The sequence below is a fragment of the Pelophylax lessonae genome (assembly GCF_965119305.1).
Source record: "Pelophylax lessonae genome assembly, chromosome: 3".
Taxonomy (NCBI): Eukaryota; Metazoa; Chordata; class Amphibia; order Anura; family Ranidae; genus Pelophylax; species Pelophylax lessonae.
Window position 1 is genome coordinate 496,696,049 of NC_138770.1, and position 19,470 is coordinate 496,715,518.

Consider the following 19,470-nt stretch of genomic DNA (forward strand, 5'->3'; position numbering starts at 1 on the left):
ATTGCTAGTACATTATTGGGCCTGGTGCCAGCAGTGACTGCCTGGGCTAGGCATATGTACATACTGAGACTACTCAGTGGTTTTCAGGGACATCTCCTTTCACCTATTTTAGGATACTCCTTGTCCCCGGAAAATACTTTGTTGCTTACTGGAATAGGCGGTAGCTTCCTTTGCACTGGTGCTGAGCTAACACAGGTCCTCGAAGACAAAATACTGCTCTACTATAGCCACCAATTGGTCTGCCAACTTTCAGTTCACCTGGCTGAACCACACCCTAATGGTTGATGGCAGAGCCCAAAAAAAATATTCCATTGTGACCCACTCCACAATTTGGGCAAAGGTGAGATTTCCTATTTCCAGCCACTTCTTTAAAAGACACATGCATTTTTGTATCTGGGAAGTAGGTGGCTCTCCTGCCCAAGTGGTCCAACTGAGTAGGTGTTAAATGTGCATCTAAGTCCTCACCCCAGGCATTTGAAGATTTCTTCTTTAGTTTCTCATGGTCCTTGTTATGCTTTGTGACTAGGTCCAAGTAGACTTTCTGGGATTTCCATGGAAGGAGAGGGACAAGTCTTATGTTCAAGCTGCTCATTTGAAAGAGGTAAGATAGAACTTAGTGGCCCAGTGTTTTATGGTTCTACAAGTAATGGCTTGCCTATTCTTGTTGCCCAAGGCTATGTTGGTGTAACAGAGACCTCCAGACCTCAGGCCACAAGCTGCTAAACTAGATCTCAGTTCCGCCAAGCCGCCGCAAGCAAAGCCAACAGAATACTGGGTTGTATAAAAAAGGGGATTCACTCCAGAAATAAAGAGATTATTCTTCCACTCTACAAGACTCTGTTCCGGCCACATCTGGAGTATGCTGTCCGGTTCTGGGCACCGGTCCTCAGGAAGGATGTGCTGAAACTGGAGAAAGTCCAGAGAAGGGCAACAAAAATAATTAGGGGAATGGAGGACATCAGCTATGAGGAAAGACTGCAAGCACTGAACCTATTCTCTCTGGAGAAGAGAAGATTGAGGGGGGATATGATATCAATGTACAAATACTGTACTGGCGACCCTAGCATAAGGAACAAACTATTCAGAGAAAGGAGATACAATAAGACACGTGGCCACTCACTAAAACTAGAGGAAAGGCGGTTTAACCTTAAAGTGCGTAAGGGGTTCTTCACTGTAAGAGCGGTAAGGATGTGGAATTCTCTTCCACAAGCAGTCGTATCAGCAGGGAGCATTGATAGTTTCAAAAAACTATTGGATGGACACCTTAAAGACCACAACATACAGGGGTATACAATGTACGGTTAAAAACAAACACACACACACATCATAGGTTGAACTGGATGGACTTGTGTCTTTTTTCAGCCTCACTAACTATGTAACTATGTAAAGTTCCTCTCTGCTGCCTAGGCCAGAACTGCAACCTGAGCCTCAATGGACTCCTGTAAACTGGTCAGGTGCGCAGCCAGCAACATGTTGGCTTCTGGGTGCTTGGCTTTAGCTTGTTGCTGCTAAATGAAGTTCTGCTGAAGGGCATTACCTTGTAGTAACTTTTTTTGTGTTCTCTATACTGCAGTCAGCAATTTCCACTACTCACAAAAACAGCATACAGTCACTTTAAAGGGTTTTGCACAAAGAATTCACACTTTCGGAAAATGCAGTCTGCTGTCAACCAGATCACGGTGCTTAGGGCTCTTTCACACGGGCGGTCCGATCAGATCCGCCTGTCAGTTTTTTAGGCGGATCTGATCGGATCCTCCATGCAGCTCTATGGGGCAGCGGGTGTCAGCGGAGGTCACCTCCGCTGACACCCGCTGCCATCCGCATCCGATCCTGTGCTGAAATCTGGACGGATGGAAACCCTATTTTTCCATCCGTTCAGTAATCGGAGCGGAGCGGATCTGATGAGAGCGGACAGGCGCTCCGCTCTCCTCCGATCCCCCATAGAGGGCAGCGGGTGCTGAGACACCTCCCTCTCCACTCTGCAAGCGGAGACGGAGCTGTCATCCGCCCGGCTCAGCGGGGATCGCGGATCGATCCCCGCTGAGCAACACGGATCCGCCTGCGGAGGCGGACCGTGTGAAAGAAGCCTTTCAGAGTTTCTCCACCAACCACACACCACAGGTTTACAGACCCCACAAATGGTGCAATGTCCCTTGAACCCCGCAGGCTGACTGGTGCTGCCACACTCAGTACTGTGTCTTGCAATACCACTTTTAGCATAATTGTAGCCTAATTTAGATTTAAAACTGATTAAGATCCACTTTTTTTTTTCTATTTGCATTCCTTCACCAGTTGTAGGGGTCAGTATTAAGTAAACCATTTGTGAGGAACTAGTCTGTACATAAGAGTGCAATTCAGGGCTCCTTGCCCACTTAATTTTTTTTTCCGTAGAAAAAAATCACTCTTGCAGGGGTTATTAGAACTCAATACCGTAACACATATCTTTAGCCTGCTGACTGTTTACTGGTCCGTTGGGTCAGCTCCCAGTTTTAGCCTGTTCCTAGATAGACTATATCTCTTTCCAGTCTCTCTCACTAACACACACACATGCGCACACAAACACTCATTATTGTATAATTATTTATTGAAGGCCTTCCATATAAAAATTATTCTGTGTTTCTAAAGAAACAGGCTATCAGTAGTTATTTTGTTTGACTATCTGTTTCATTGAATTTCTATACAGTTCTTTCTGAACAGAGCAGACTTCTTTGTGAAATTTGAAAGCCAGTTCGTTATCCTGGCAAATTTGAAAAGTGGTCTAGCAATACACCCGCTTTCTAAAATATTATAAAATATCCATGGGTTTAGTAATACATACAAATGGGTGACCAGATTTTTAAAATGAAACTCGGGGATATATATATTTTTTTCTTGGCAAATGGTAAATTATTCTATAAGCATATTTCCCTTAAATGATATATGCAGTGTATGTGGTATGTGTTTATGGAATGATTGTATGATATATACGTTATTTCTCACATTTTACCCATGAGATAAAAAAAAAAAATTATACTTCTTAGAATTTTTTGGGATATGACTACCAAATGTTAAGAAGATAAGATAGAGAAAAAACTTTTCAATGCATATCCCTATATACAGTATCTCCCTCTCTCTATATACTATATCTCCCTCTCTCTATACTGTATTTCCCTCTCTCTATATACTATATCTCCCTCTCTCTATACTGTATTTCCCTCTCTATATACTGTATCTTTCTTTATATACGGTTTTTCCCTCTCTCTGTATTCCCTCTATATATACTGTATCCCGCTATATACTGTATTTTCCTCTATTTTCCAGTATCTCCCTCTCTATATACTGTATTCCCCTCAATATACTGTCTCTTTCTCTATATACTGTATTTTCCTATATATACAATATCTCCCTCTCTATACTGTATCTTTTTCTGTATACTGTATTCCCCACTCTCTATACTGTATTTCCTGCTTTGTATATATACTGTATTTCTCTTTATGTACTGTATTTTCTTTTCTATATACAGTATCTCCCTCTGTATAATGTATCTACCGCTCTATATACTGTATCTCCCTCTATATACTATATTTCCCCTTTATATACTGTATTTCTCTTTCTCTACATACTGTATCTTGCTTTCTCTATATACTGTATGTCCCTCTCTCTGTGTATAGTAGATCTATCTCTTTCTCTCTCTCTCTCTCTCTCTCTCTCTCGGGATCCCCTGGGGCTCTCTTTGTACCTCAACAATGTGGTTCTGGCTCTCCGCTGGTCACGTGTATTCGTTCTGAAAAACAACAAAAATAATGGCCCATGGGACTTTTAGATAGACACAACCCACACATTTAAAAATACATAAATTTATTATATGAAATCACATACATTTAAAATCAAATCATAAGTGAATACCAAGTAAATCCATCAGTAGAAAAATACATAATACATAATACTGTAATACATACTGTATAGTGGCTGTTACGGAGACATGGTTTAATGAAAGAAATGACTGGGACATAACCATACCAGGGTACTCTTTATACAGAAGAGACAGAGAAGGCAAGAAAGGAGGAGTGGCCCTGTATGTGAAAGATAGCATTAAATCTAACCTAATACAAGTTGGTGAGGCCAACATAGAGTCAGTTTGGGTTACGTTGCAGTTTGCTAATCATGCAGTAACTCATGTAGGTGTGATATATAGACCACCTGGTCAAGTTAAAGAACTAGATGATCTACTAGTTGAAGAAATAGCTAAAATGACAATGAAAGGAGAAGTTATCATTATGGGAGATTTCAATCTTCCAGATATAAACTGGAAAACCAAAATAGCAAGTTCTACCAGGAGTACAGATATTCTAAATTCCCTACTGGGGTTGTCTCTGCAACAAGTGGTTGAGGAGCCAACCCGGAGGGAGGCCATTTTGGATTTGGTATTCACAAATGGGGATTCGGTATATGATGTCATTGTAGGCGAAACCTTGGGATCTAGTGATCACCAGTCAGTGTGGTTTAATATAAGAACTGTGAAAGAGTCACACCACACAAAAACAAAAGTTTTAGATTTTAGAAAAACAGACTTTTCAAAAATGAAATTAGTCATAAATGAGTCCTTATAAGACTGGAACGGATTACATGGAGTCCAGGAGAAATGGGACTACTTAAAAGGTGCATTATTGAAGGCAACAGAAAATTGCATTAGACTTGTCAGTACAAGCAAAAAAAGGAAGAGACCACTGTGGTACTCAGCAGAAGTGGCCCAAATCATTAAAAATAAAAAGCTAGCATTTTGTAATTATAAAAAAACCCAGAGCAATGAACATAAGGAAATCTACAAGATTAGGCAGAAAGAGGCCAAGCAAGTTATAAGAACTTCTAAAGTGCAGGCAGAAGAAAAACTAGCTCAGTCTATGAAAAAGGGGGATAAGACATTCTTCAGATATATAAATGAAAAAAGGAAATTAAAACAAGGAATAACTAAATTAAAAACAAAGGACGGAAGGTATGTAGAAGAGAATAAAGGGCTAGCCGACTGCCTTAATGAATACTTCTGTTCAGTTTTTACAGAAGAAAAAGGAGGACCTCCACTTGAAAGGATGACTAATGAATCGTTTGATGCATGTGTCTTTACAGAGGAAGACGTTCTAAGATTGCTGTCTAAAGTGAAGACCAATAAGTCACAGGGTCCTGATGAGATACACCCAAAATTATTAAAAGAGCTTAGTGGTGAGCTGACAAAACCATTAACAGATTTATTTAACCAATCATTAGTAACAGGAGTCGTCCCGGAAGATTGGAAATTGGCAAATGTCGTGCCCATTCACAAGAAAGGTAGTAGGGAGGAATCGAGCAACTATAGACCAGTGAGTCTGACATCAATAGTAGGCAAATTAATGGAAACCCTATTAAAGGATAGGATTGTGGAACATCTTAAATTCCATGGATTGCAAGATGAAAAACAACATGGGTTTACTTCAGGGAGATCATGTCAAACAAATCTTATAGATTTTTTTGACTGGGTGACTAAAATAATAGACGGTGGAGGTGCAGTAGACATTGCATATCTAGATTTTAGTAAGGCTTTTGACACTGTCCCACATAGAAGACTTATCAATAAACTGCAGTCATTGAGCATGACTCCCATATTGTTGAGTGGATTAGGCAGTGGCTGAGTGACAGACAACAGAGGGTTGTAGTCAATGGAGAACATTCAGAACAAGGTCATGTTACCAGTGGGGTACCTCAGGGATCTGTACTGGGACCAATTTTGTTTAATATCTTCATAAGTGATATTGCAAAAGGCCTCAATGGTAAGGTTTGTCTTTTTGCTGATGACACAAAGATATGTAACAGGGTTGATGTTCCTGGAGGGAAACTCCAAATGGAAAAGGATTTAGGAAAACTAGAAGAATGGTCAGAACTCTGGCAACTGAAATTTAATGTGGATAAGTGCAAGATAATGCACCTGGGGCGTAAAAACCCAAGGGCAGAATATAGAATATTTGACACAGTCCTGACCTCAGTATCTGAGGAAAGGGATTTAGGAGTAATTATTTCAGAAGACTTAAAGGTGGGAAGACAATGTAATGGAGCAGCACGAAATGCCAGCAGAATGCTTGGATGTATAGGGAGAGGTATAAGCAGTAGAAAGAGAGAAGTGCTTATGCCGCTGTACAGAACACTGGTGAGACTTCACTTGGAGTATTGTGCGCAGTACTGGAAGCCATATCTCCAGAAGGATATAGATACTCTAGAGAGAGTCCAGAGAAGAGCTACTAAACTAGTACATGGATTGCAGGAAAAAACTTACCACGAAAGGTTAAAGGACCTTAACATGTATAGCTTGGAAGAAAGAAGAGACAGAGGGGATATGATAGAAACTTTTAAATACATAAAGGGAATCAACTCGGTAAAGGAGGAGAGCATATTTAAAAGAAGAAAAACTACCACAAGAGGACACAGTTTTAAATTAGAGGGGCAAAGGTTTAAAAGTAATATGAGGAAGTATTACTTTACTGAGAGAGTAGTGGATGCATGGAATAACCTTCCTGCAGAAGTGGTAGCTGCAAATACAGTGAAGGAGTTTAAGCATGCATGGGATAGGCATAAGGCTATCCTTCATATAAGATAGGGCCAGGGACTATTCATAGGATTCAGATATATTGGGCAGACTAGATGGGCCAAATGGTTCTTATCTGCCGACACATTCTATGTTTCTATGACATGTATCCTATTTATGTATTTTTCTACTGATGGAAATACTTGATAATCACTTGATCATGATTAGATTTTAAATGTATGTGATTTCATATAATGCATGTATTTTTAATTTTTTGGGTTGTGTCTCTCTAAAAGACCAGTGGGCCATTGTTTCTGTTGTTGTTCATACTATTTGGGACTGAGACACACCTTGATCCCATATATATCTGTCCCTCTTTCTAATAGTCAGTCATGGTGTGGCTCCTGAAGCTCCTCCCTGAGTGTCAGTCTGGGCCCCGCCCCCTCCCTGCTACTTCCTTCCATTCAGCAGAGCGGCCAGCACAGCTGTGTGTATGCAATCACTGTGCGCCACAAGGGGAGAAAAGCAATGACCGCAGCCTGGGGTTGGACCCGGCCGCCCCAGCCCACAGGGCAAACACCTTCAATCTGGGGACAAAACCGGGGGCAGACTTGGTCCGGGGATAGTGTCCTCAGTCTGGGGACATCTGGTCATCCTAACATACAAGGATGTCCTGGCTGAGGTCAAAGGCAGAATATGCTTAACCACTTGCTGCCCGTCATATAGCAAAATGACAGCGGCAAAGTGGTTGCTCTATCCTGACCTGGTGTCATTTGACATCCAGCAGGATAGGACACACCGCATCTCTGATCCCGATAAAAAGAGCCTATGATGTAGCCTATGATTTACCAATCACAGCTGGTCACACATAGTAAATAGGAAGTGCTGTTGATCGGCTTTCCTCAGCTCGCGCCTGACATCGGCACCTCTCCTGGCGGGGGAAGGGTCTGTGCTGGTTATCAGAGCATTGACCCTCGGGGAATGCCACTAGAGCCACCAGGGATTGCCCACCAGGCATGCTCACCCTTGGCCACCAGGCATGCCCACCCATGCCATCAGGGAGCCTGCCAGTGCCCTCCTCATCAGTGCTGCCCATCACTACTATCTATCAGTGCTGCCCACCAGTGCCCATCATTGTCATCTATCAGTGCCACCCACCTATGCCTATCAGTGCCCACCAGTGCTGCATATCAGTGCTACCTATCAGTGCCACGTATCAGTGCTGCATAGCAGTGCTGCCCATCAGTGCTGCATATTAGTGCCTCATCATCAGTGCCACCCCATCAGTGCCTGTCAGTGCGGCCTCATAAATGCAGGAAAAAAATTATTTACAAAATTTTATAACCTAAACCAAACTTTTTTTTTTTTTTTTTCTTCAAACTTTTCGGTCTTTTTTTATTTGTTTAGCAAAAAAGAAAACACTTTGTGGTGATCAAATACCACCAAAAGAGAGCTCTATTTGTAGGGAAAAAAATTACACAAATTTTGTTTAGGTACAGTGTTGCATGACTTCGCAATTGTCATTCAAATTGCAACAGTGCTAAAAGCTGAAAATTGGCCTGGGCAGGAAGGGGGTGAAAGTGCCCTGTATTGAAGTGTTTAAAAAAAAAAAAAGGGGGGGGGGTTTGTGTTTTAGTCTGTAACATAATAAATGCTGTATATACAAAAACCACATGCTTTTTTTAAATTAAAGTTTAGTCACTATAGGCCCTATGTTTTTCAGGCTGCTGAACCCCCTCCCCCAATCTCAATTCATCAGAACTTTGTATCTCCCATGGTGGCAGTCTTTTGAGAGTTCTTTCTGGTATCAGTCATTCTCTGCCTGACACCAAAGAGAACAGTCAGAACTGTTGCACAAAACAATTGTAGAAAATGCTGAAGTAATAACAAAATAACTCTCTGGTGTTTTACTGCAGTGCTGTGGCTTTTCAACCGCCACCGAAGAAAATCAACAGCAGAGCCATTTTGTTAAGGCTTATCTGTGTGTGTGAGGGATTAAGTTACCACAGCTCATAAAAGTCTATCCCTCATCTGTCTAATAAAATGTGTCTGCAAAGGCATATCTAGAGGATAAGAAGACAATATATTACTTAGAATATTATGGGGAGGAAGTGCTTTTTAGAAGATGAGCTTATTTTCTTGAAGTGTTCAGTAAGGATATCAGTACAGTTTATTGTACACAGAAAACATACAAACTCGGTTCTGCTTGGTTAAAGTGAATGTTTAGTGTTTTGTACACATTTTTTAAAATTTTTATTTCAAACCAAGTGAAACCCACCAATTTAACCGTTTCTCAAAACCAGTACATTCAATGCATGCCCTAAATGATAATGGTTACAGTTACTAGTGTGCTTATGTCAGCTCCCAAAACTGTCAAACCATCAAATGGTTGTTGTCATAGCTGATCACATGTGCAGCACCATGGCAACTGCAGATCAAATAGAGGATAAAATGGCAACTTCCTTGGCTGTGATAGAGAGGGTTTAGTTCTGCTTTTTTTTGAAAATCATATTTGTAGCCAGCAAAAGTACTGTTCTAGGGCTTTTGCTTGTACAGTAGTTTCGTCGGTGGCTGGGCTAAGATTCAGTCATTCATAATCCCACCTTAAGGCAAATTCCAATACTAACTGAGGACTCTATCAAATATATCAAACGTTACAACAGGCTGCTTTTGCCATGCTATCTGTTTAGCAAACCCATAGTGCTGTGGGAATCATTTGTCATGTCTGTTTGTAAAACATAAATTGTGTATGTGTGTTTTTTACAATACTTAACAAAAGTCTAACAAATAATGCATTCTAGAAAGTTTAGTGGACTTAAAAAAAAATCTGCGCTGTCACCACCCTTTGCCTTTTGAACAGTAGCAATTCCACAATTAAATAAAACTAAAAAAAAAGTGTAAAAAGAAATATAAATGTAAAAAATACTAAAATACCAACCAGTTGATGAAAGTTCTTTCATGGTAAGTTGTTCCAAGCTTCATGGAAAACATGTTGCAGTTACAGGTCAGGTCTCTGGAGAGGCCATACCATATGTTACAGTTTTCCCTATTGCTCTTTTTGCTGTAGATGTTTTATGATTTTGGCCTTGTGTTTGGAGTCATTATGTTGCAGAAAGAAGTTTGGACTGATCAGTTAGCTACCTGATGGTATCGCAAAATGGATACAAATCTGTCTGCCTCAGCAGTGAGACCATCAAGTTTAATCACATCGCAAACTCTGTTCGCAGAAATTCAGCCCCAAACCTACACAGAAACTAGGGATACACCGAAATTTCGGCCACCGAAATTATCGGCCGATAATTTCGGTGGCCGATAATTTCGGTGGCCGCAGGGCAGGTTTTAAAAGTCCCGCCTCTGGCCGGCCGCCCGCCTCTCAATGACGTCCCTACTACTATGATCTCTGCATTAATGAAGGGACATACCAGGCGGGAGGGCGGGACGAGCGGCCGCTAATAGATAGAACTATATGATCCTTCCTGTCAGCTCAGCGGGACTGTGACTGTGTGTGAATGAGATCTGATCTGACCTGACACCGGGCGGGGGGAGCGGCCGCTAATAACTATAACTATGTGAGAGCTTCACTTCCTTGTCAGGCACGTATCTCCGCTGACAAGGAAGTGAAGCTCTCACATATTTTATATGTATGGGTGGTTCCTGCGCTATCCGAGGTAGTATGTGTTTCCCTTCCTGCTGCTGCACCACAGTACTGGCACCAGGAACCAGTCAATACAAAGTGTACAATTTGGGTGGGTAGTGCGCTTCAGAAGTGGAAATATAGCTTAAAAAAATGTGAATATGTAAAATACAGTAATAAAAGCGTGTTCTTGTGGTGAAAATGTGTTGTCACTGAATTATAACGTGGTGATCAAATTAATGATGACACCTGGTGGAGGCAGCAAGTCACAACACCCTTATTTTGCATGAGAGCACGTTTATTTTCCTTTGAAGATATTGAAGGGAATTGCACCTGATTCTGGATTTTTATATATGGACACTATGAACACTGCACTTTATTTATTTTAGATTGAAGAGAAAAAGCACATAGCACCTTTAGTCTTTTTTGAAGTTCTATTTATATATTTATATTTTGTCAACGGCATATTTATTTATTGACATCTTTAAGAAATCTAAGTACTCAGCACTTTTGTCGTATAGAAGATATATTGAAATGTTTTATTTATATTTTAATTTATTTATATGATGTAATTAATTTGATCCCCACGTTATAATTCAGTGACAACACATTTTCACCACAAGAACACGCTTTTATTACTGTATTTTACATATTCACATTTTTTTAAGCTATATTTCCACTTCAGAAGCTCTCACATAGTTATTAGCAGCCGCTCCCCCCCGCCCCCCCCCGCCCGGTGTCAGGTCAGATCAGATCTCATTCACACACAGTCACAGTTCCGCTGAGCTGACGGGAAGGATCACATAGTTCTATCTATTAGCGGCCGCTCGCCCCGCCCTCCCGCCCGGACTGTCAGGGAATTGAAGAGAAGTGAAAGCTCACATAGTGACAGATATTAGCGGCCGCTCGCCCGCCCGCTGTGTCACTTCATTCATGGACAGATCGTAGTAGTAGTGACATCACTGGGAGGCGGGCGGCCGGTCAGAGGCGGGACTTTTGAATAATGGACACCGTGACTGGAGGAGCTGAGTGAGTAGGAGAGGGACGCTGAGGCTGATGCGGGGGGGAGGGGGGAGGAGGGGTGATAGCTGAGGCAGCTTACCATTGGTATTTGTATTAATTATGCAGCATGAGGGGGTTAATGTATTGTCACTGCTGCATTAGTGACCGACCAGTGGCAGTTAATTAACCCCTTTGTGCTGCATTAGTGCAACCAGTATCAGTGCAACCAGTGTTAATTAACACTGATACTGGTTGCACTAATGCAGCACAAAGGGGTTAATTAACTGCCACTGGTTGGTCACTAATGCAGCAGTGACAATACATTAACCCACTCGTGCTGCATAATACAAATACCATTGGTAATTAAATTAACCTATTGCCAACCCGTCACAGTGCATATACTGTGACAGGGTGGCAGCGACAGGTGTACGTCGCTGCCTGTTTTTTGGCGTATGCCCCTGTTCTATCTATTCTTAAATTATTTGGGGGAAAAAGTCATTTCGGTTTTGGTTTTCTGCCAATGGCATCCTGCATTTTCGGTTTCGGCCCAAAATTTTCATTTCGGTGCATCCCTAACAGAAACTCTAGCTTGATCTGCTCTTGCTTACAGGCTGTTCTCCAGAGCTCAAGCAGACAAACTGCCTTCTAGCACATTGACAAATTTCAAACTTTCACTAATCAATCCAGAGAACCTGGGGGAACGATGCATGGATGGATGAATGCACGCAGGCATTTGTCTCCCCCCCAAATAAGCCTGCAGTTTGAGATAGCCCTCACTTTGCAAAACTACTCAGAAGCCTATGTGTGTAGTAATAGGAAAATGTTATACTTTCATACTGAGTTTTTTTTCACAAGATTCTTCTAAGTTGTAAAGCACTGTGTTACATAGTTACATAGTTTGTGAGGTTGAAAAAAAACATCAGTTCATCCAGTTCAACCTATGATGTGCTTGTGTTTGCTTTTAACCGAACATTGTATACCCCTGTATGTTGTGGTCTTTAAGGTGCCCATCTTATAGTTTTTTGAAACTATCGATGCTCCCTGCTGATACGACTGCTTGTGGAAGAAAATTCCACAACCTTACTGTTCTGACTGTGTAAACTGTTGGCGCTATATAAATCCTGTATAAGAATAATAATACTCAGTAAATAGCTGCACCATAGTCACTGCATCTTTCCTTCAGCAGCTTTGCGAATCGGTTGACTCCTTGGCTGAGCCTTAGAGCACTGTGCATGGTAGGAGATGCAGTTAAGTTGCATTAGGAAGTGGATTATACATGGCTGCTCACCTTGACACATCATATTGAGTTAGCTACAGGCTGCTGTAAAGGTCCAGCTCTGTGGTCTGCCTGCGGTGGAGTCCTGTTCAAAGTGGAGGGTAAAGCCAGGATGGGGCTGGTACCTGTTGTCCTACCCCAGAGTAGAAGACCTTTGCTGTGATGAGTTACACAGGCTTGCACCCTTATTTCCTCTTTACCCACTCACTCTTAATTGGCTCCAGGTCTTCCAGCTCCTACATATACAGTACAGCAACCCTTGCACATATCCTTGGTTCTAGTAGTCTATTTTATTAAATAAACTCTAAAACCAATAATGCACTCTTGGGTCTAGATGTGGTTTTCATTTGCACTTATGTGAGTGCATTACTGGTTATAGAGTTTATTAAAAAATGGCTTTATTCCCTCTTTTGTTTTTTCTATTCATGCCTGATGGTCTAAATACCTTACCCTTGAGGTGGTGAAGGAGCCAGGATACCATAAGATTACTGGAGTACAGGTGGTCCCCTGGTTACAAACAAGATAGGGTGCATAGGTTTGTTATTAAGTTGAATTTGTTTGTAAGTCAGAACAGGTAAATTTTTTAAGTTTAGCTCTAGCCAAAAAAATCATTTTTAAATTATTTGGATAGCATAGGGAAGGGTTAGCACCCCTGTGCCATTTGTTTTGCTATCTATGCCCGTGTTCAAAAGATTTCCTCACTTTGTCCTTATGACAATTGGATTTTGAAAATTTTGGGTTATTGTGGAAACAAAGATTGCTGATAAAGCTTCAGTGGAGACACCTTTTTCCCATTAAAACCTTTGAATTTCCCTTCCTAGGGGTAGATTTGCTCTCCCTTCCTGTTGTCTCCCTCCCTTAGTAGGAGTCATTTGTAAGTCGGATGTTTGTAACCCAGGGACCGCCTGTATGTGGTCCACTTTGGAGGCACCAAGGAGAGCTGGAGTCTAGAAAAACCTGGAGGCGAGATATACACAAGCGCATTTGACTCATGCTATATAGCAGAGTCAAATTCCTCTAGTGAGTGCCGGAGCACAAAAACAGGGGGGTGCACTTTGTGAGCACCAAAGTCAGTGGATGAATATTTTTGCTGACCCTATATTTGGTGAAAATTTACCACAAGAACGAGCTCGAAAAGTTGGGGACTAAGAGACTTTACTGAGATGTAGAGATGTATGTATGTATGTGTGTGTGTGTGTGTATATATATATATATATATATATATATATATATATATATATATATATATATATATATATATACACACACACACATACACAGTAGCTCACAAAAGTGAGTACACCCCTCAAATTTTTGTAAATATTTTATTATATCTTTTTCATGCTGAAGAAATGACACATTGCTACAATGTAAAAGTAGTGAGTGTATAGCTTGTATAACAGTGTAAATTTGCTGTGCCCTCAAAATAACTCAACACACAGCCATTAATGTCTAAACCGCTGGCAACAAAGTGAGTAAATCCCTAAGTGAAAATGTCCAAATTGGGCCCAAAGTGTCAATATTTTGTGTGGCCACCTCTATTTTCCCGCATTGCCTTAAACCTCAAGGGCATGGAGTTCACCAGAGCTTCACAGGTTGCCACTGGAGTCCTCTTCCTCTCCTCCATGACAACATCATGGAGCTGTTGGATGTTGGAGACCTTGCGCTCCTCCACCTTCCGTTTTGAAGTTTTTATCCTTCATATCCTCTTTCTACCTCAACTAGGACATTGTATTCCCTCCTTACAAGTTTGCTGTTTGAAAATGTATGCTGTAACAACAGATTCCTTTATTAAAGATTACTTTTTTATGTTAGGTCAAGATTACGAAGCAAAAAGGAAGAGCAGAAACTAGAAGGTGACCTAAGGAAAAGCCAGAAAGCATGTCTGCATCTAGATGAACAGAAGGTAAATGAAAGATTAGCAGTAATCCTCATCTCCTTTTCTAAAATCTGTCACATATGCCTATGGGAACCATTAGATATATTTATAAACGGCACCTGAGCTCAGACTTTGGATATTAAACCATTTACATGTTCCTAAATAGCAGTAACAGAGCTTTAAAACAAACCAGATACAGCGTTGTGCCCGTCTCTTGTCGCTCTCTTCTCTTTCCCTACATTCACAGGACAGAGAGGCACGCAGAGAAGAGGAGGAGGCCAGCGGGGGACTCCAGAAGAGGAGGTTCGGTCGGCTCTGTGCAAAACCAGTACAACATGTTTGTTGTTTATAATAAACTAATGAAACCAGTCTCTACTTCATCCAGCCCACTGCTAAAAGTTGAAATCTTACCTTTGTGTAATAAATGCTGTGATGTATAAAAAAGTAAAATACTCACAAAAAAAAAATGTAATAAAACAATAAGGACCCTTTCACACGGACTGTCCCATCAGGTCCACCTGTCAGTTCAGACAGACCTTGCATGGAGCGGCGGATGTCAGGGCTGACATCCGCCGCTATCCGATCTGATCCTGCCCGCAAAATCCAGACAAATTGTGATCCTATTTTCCATCCATCTGGTATGTTTATAAATGTGCTTGATATGTATAATAGAGATCATGTGAATCCAAACAAAAGTGGACGCCTTCTAAGGGGAAACGCGTCGGGTAGAGAAGCTGCGCTTTCACTTCTAGCGGTCCGCACTGCAGAGCGGCCGCGATCATCTGTAACCATTTACTCACCCATCATTTCATCTCTCCATGTAAGTGCTCTACTTTTTGAATAAACTCACCCTTGAGATAATGCACTATTGCTTGCGCCTTACTTTTCCATATGGGGACTACTATTGTGGAGACACACCTGGAGTGACCTATAGAGGAAATCTTCACCATTATTGAAAAAGAGCTGCAGTAGGGGATCGTTCAGAGAGAGACAACCTGGATATCAGAGATATTGGTGGCTATTGGCAGAATTTCCCATACCTGATCTGTGACATCTTTACATCTGATAAGAGTCTCATTCTCACTTTTTCATGAGGTGAAAGATCGGGTCGTGGGAAGATTTCTTGCTGCACTACACTGGTCCTTGCAGGCTTTAAAGTGTATGCTAATTTAATAGCTGGTAAGGGTACCATCACCTTGTCCATTATCACGTGGTGCTGTGGGGGATACAAGTCTGTGAACCAATATTGCACCTTCACCTATTTGCACCTTATCATCAAGAAGATACATTTGCACTTGTTTGTGGACTGTTTTGGGACTTTATTATTATTATTATCTATTTATTTATATTAATGTATTTGTGTATTCTTACACACACTGTGCACCTTTATTGTGTATAATTTTATGTATTAATTTTTTAATGTTTTTTTTTAATTACATTTTCCACTTAGTGTTTTGTTTGGATTCACATGATCTCTATTATACATATCAAGCGCACCTACACACCTTTTCCAATTTATTCACTCCACCCAGGTTGGAGTTTCGGTTGCTGCTGATAGGACATTCACCAGTTTGCGCACCTTTATTTTTTTCAATTATGTTTATAAATTATTTAATAAAAACCTAGCTAAAATGCTCACATGTTACATAAATGAATAGGCAGCAATAGAAAAAGCAATCTGTACACTGTCCCAGTAGGCTGCAGCCGTGGAAACACACTTGGGTTAACAGCGGGATGCACCATGTGTGCAACAGACTCCTGGTCTCTGATCTTCCAACCCCAAATTTTATAACCTCTTTAATTTTAAATGATTCATTATCAATAACAGTCCATTTTTTTTTTCTTTCAAAAAACAAAATGTTATTCGGGTTAACATCCACTACAAGTCAACAATAGAACAATAGTACAAGCACCACTTCACATACATTTGAATACACAAAATGACACAGAGCATAGCAATGCAATGTACAATTTACCATGTATAACTCAACCAGCCTATCCCAAAAGACATAATGCATAAAATATGTCTGGGCACAGGGGCCTATTCCGGGTATATCCGTGCATAAAAGGAGAGCCTCCCGTCTGTGGAACAGTAAAGAACATTTTCTTTCAAGCCTTCCTAAGTAAGCATGAGAACACAAAAAAAAACAGCAAAGAAAACCCAACCATACAATCTCATATACAGTGCCTTGCGAAAGTATTCGGCCCCCTTGAACTTTTCGACCTTTTGCCACATTTCAGGCTTCAAACTTAAAGATATAAAACTGTAATTTTTTGTGAACAGTCAACAAGTGGGACACAATCATGAAGTGGAACGAAATTTATTGGATATTTCAAACCTTTTTTAACAAATAAAAAACTGAAAAATTGGGCGTGTAAAATTATTCAGCCCCCTTAAGTTAATACTTTGTAGTGCCACCTTTTGCTGTGATTACAGCTGTAAGTCGCTTGGGGTATGTCTCTATCAGTTTTGCACATCGAGAGACTGAAATTTTTGCCCATTCCTCCTTGCAAAACAGCTCCAGCTCAGTGAGGTTGGATGGAGAGCGTTTGACAACAGCAGTTTTCAGTTCTTTCCACAGATTCTCGATTGGATTCAGGTCTGGACTTTGACTTGGCCATTCTAACACCTGGATATGTTTATTTGTGAACCATTCCATTGTAGATTTTGCTTTATGTTTTGGATCATTGTCTTGTTGGAAGACAAATCTCCGCCCCAGTCTCAGGTCTTTTGCAGACTCCATCAGGTTATCTTCTAGAATGGTCCTGTATTTGGCTCCATCCATCTTCCCATCAATTTTAACCATCTTCCCTGTCCCTGCTGAAGAAAAGCAGGCCCAAACCATGATGCTGCCACCACCATGTTTGACAGCGGGGATGGTGTGTTCAGAGTGATGAGCTGTGTTGCTTTTACGCCAAACATAACGTTTTGCATTGTTGCCAAAAAGTTTGATTTTGGTTTCATCTGACCAGAGCACCTTATTCCACATGTTTGGTGTGTCTCCCAGGTGGCTTGTGGCAAACTTTAAACAACACTTTTTATGGATACCTTTAAGAAATGGCTTTCTTCTTGCCACTCTTCCATAAAGGCCAGATTTGTGCAGGATACGACTGATCGTTGTCCTATGGACAGTGTCTCCCACCTCAGCTGTAGATCTCTGCAGTTCATCCAGAGTGATCATGGGCCTCTTGGCTGCATCTCTGATCAGTCTTCTCCTTGTATGAGCTGAAAGTTTAGAGGGACGGCCAGGTCTTCTTAGATTTGCAGTGGTCTGATACTCCTTCCATTTCAATATTATCACTTGCACAGTGCTCCTTGGGATGTTTAAAGCTTGGGAAATCTTTTTGTATCCAAATCCAGCTTTAAACTTCTCCACAACAGTATATCGGACCTGCCTGGTGTGTTCCTTGTTCTTCATGATGCTCTCTGCGCTTTAAACGGACCTCTGAGACTATCAAAGTGCAGGTGCATTTATACGGAGACTTGATTACACACAGGTGGATTCTATTTATCATCATTAGTCATTTAGATCAACATTGGATCATTCAGAGATCCTCTCTGAACTTCTGGAGAGAGTTTGCTGCACTGAAAGTAAAGGGGCTGAATAATTTTGCACGCCCAGTTTTTCAGTTTTTTATTTGTTAACAAAGTTTGAAATATCCAATAAATTTCGTTCCACTTCATGATTGTGTCCCACTTGTTGATTCTTCACAAAAAATTACAGTTTTATATCTTTATGTTTGAAGCCTGAAATGTGGCAAAAGGTCGAAAAGTTCAAGGGGGCGAATACTTTCGCAAGGCACTGTACATAATCCTATACCCGCAGTTGATCCAGAGGAAGGCAAAAAAACCCCAACAAAGCATGATCCAATTTGCTACAGCAGGGGAAAAAAATTCCTTCTTGATCCCCCGAGAGGCAATCGGATATTCCCTGGATTACCTTTACATATAAATATTAGTACCCATTTATATTATGTACACCCAGGAAAGAATACAGTCCTTTTTTAAAGCAATCTACTGAGCTATCCAGAACCACCTCTGAAGGGAGTCTATTCCACATTTTCACAGCTCTTACAGTGAAAAAACCTTTCTGTATTTGGAGACGAAATCGGTTTTCCTCTAGACGTAAAGGGTGCCCCCTTGTCCTCTGTGTTGACCTTAAAGTGAATAACAACACCAAGTTCACTATATGGACCCCTTATGTATTTATACAGTACATGTTGATCATATCCCCCCTTAATCTCCTCTTCTCAAGAGAGAATAAATTCAGTTCCTCTAATCTTTTCTCATAGCTGAGTTCTTCCATGCCTCTTATCAGTTTGGTTGCCCTTCTCTGCACTTTCTCCAGTTCCCCAATATCCTTTTTAGGAACTGGTGCCCAAAACTGAACTGCATAATCCAGATGAGGTCTTACTAATTTGTACAGGAGCAAAATGACACTTCACTCTCAGGAATCCATGCCTCTGTAATACAAGAAATGACTTTGCTTGCTTTGGAAACAGCAGCTTGGCATTACATGCTATTATAAGGCTTAGGATCTACCAGAACACCCAGATCCTTCTTCGCTATGGATTCCCCCAGTTCTACTCCCCCCTAGTATGTATGCTGCATGCATATTCTTAGCCCCCAAGTGCAGAACTTTACATTTATCAACATTAAACCTCATTTGCCACATAGTTGCCCAATGAAACAGTGCATTGACGTCAGCTTGTAAGTTAGAGACATCCTGTAAAGAAGTTATTCCACTGCAAAGCTTGGGGTCATCTGCAAAGACTGAAATGGTACTTTTAATCCCAGACCCTATATCATTTATAAAGGTATTAAAAAGTAAGGGTCCCAACACTGAAACTTGGGGTACACCACTGATAACCTTAGACCATTCAGAGTAAGAATCATTAACCACTACTCTGAATTCTATCTTTTAGCCAATTTTCTATCCATTTACCAACTGATCTTTCCAAGCCTGTAGACATCAGCTGTGTGTGGTGAACTGTGTCAAATGCTTTTGCAAAATCCAACTATATTACATCCACAGCCACCCCTCTGTTCAATGTTTTACTTACCTCCTCAAAAAGAAATCAGGTTTGTTTGACAACTTCTGTCTTTCATGAATCCATTAGGTCTGTTGCTTAAAATATTTTTTTCCAGC

The 19,470-nt window shown here is 41.0% G+C and overlaps 1 protein-coding gene across 1 annotated transcript in view; it reads left to right on the top strand.

Moving 5' to 3' along the window:
- Window positions 1–19,470, top strand: part of GPATCH11 (G-patch domain containing 11) — a 193,378-nt gene that overhangs the window by 135,447 nt on the left and 38,461 nt on the right. The window contains exon 5 of the mRNA XM_082250256.1: window positions 14,257–14,347. Coding sequence (XP_082106382.1) covers window positions 14,257–14,347 — 91 coding nt within the window. The remainder of the gene's footprint in view (window positions 1–14,256; window positions 14,348–19,470) is intronic.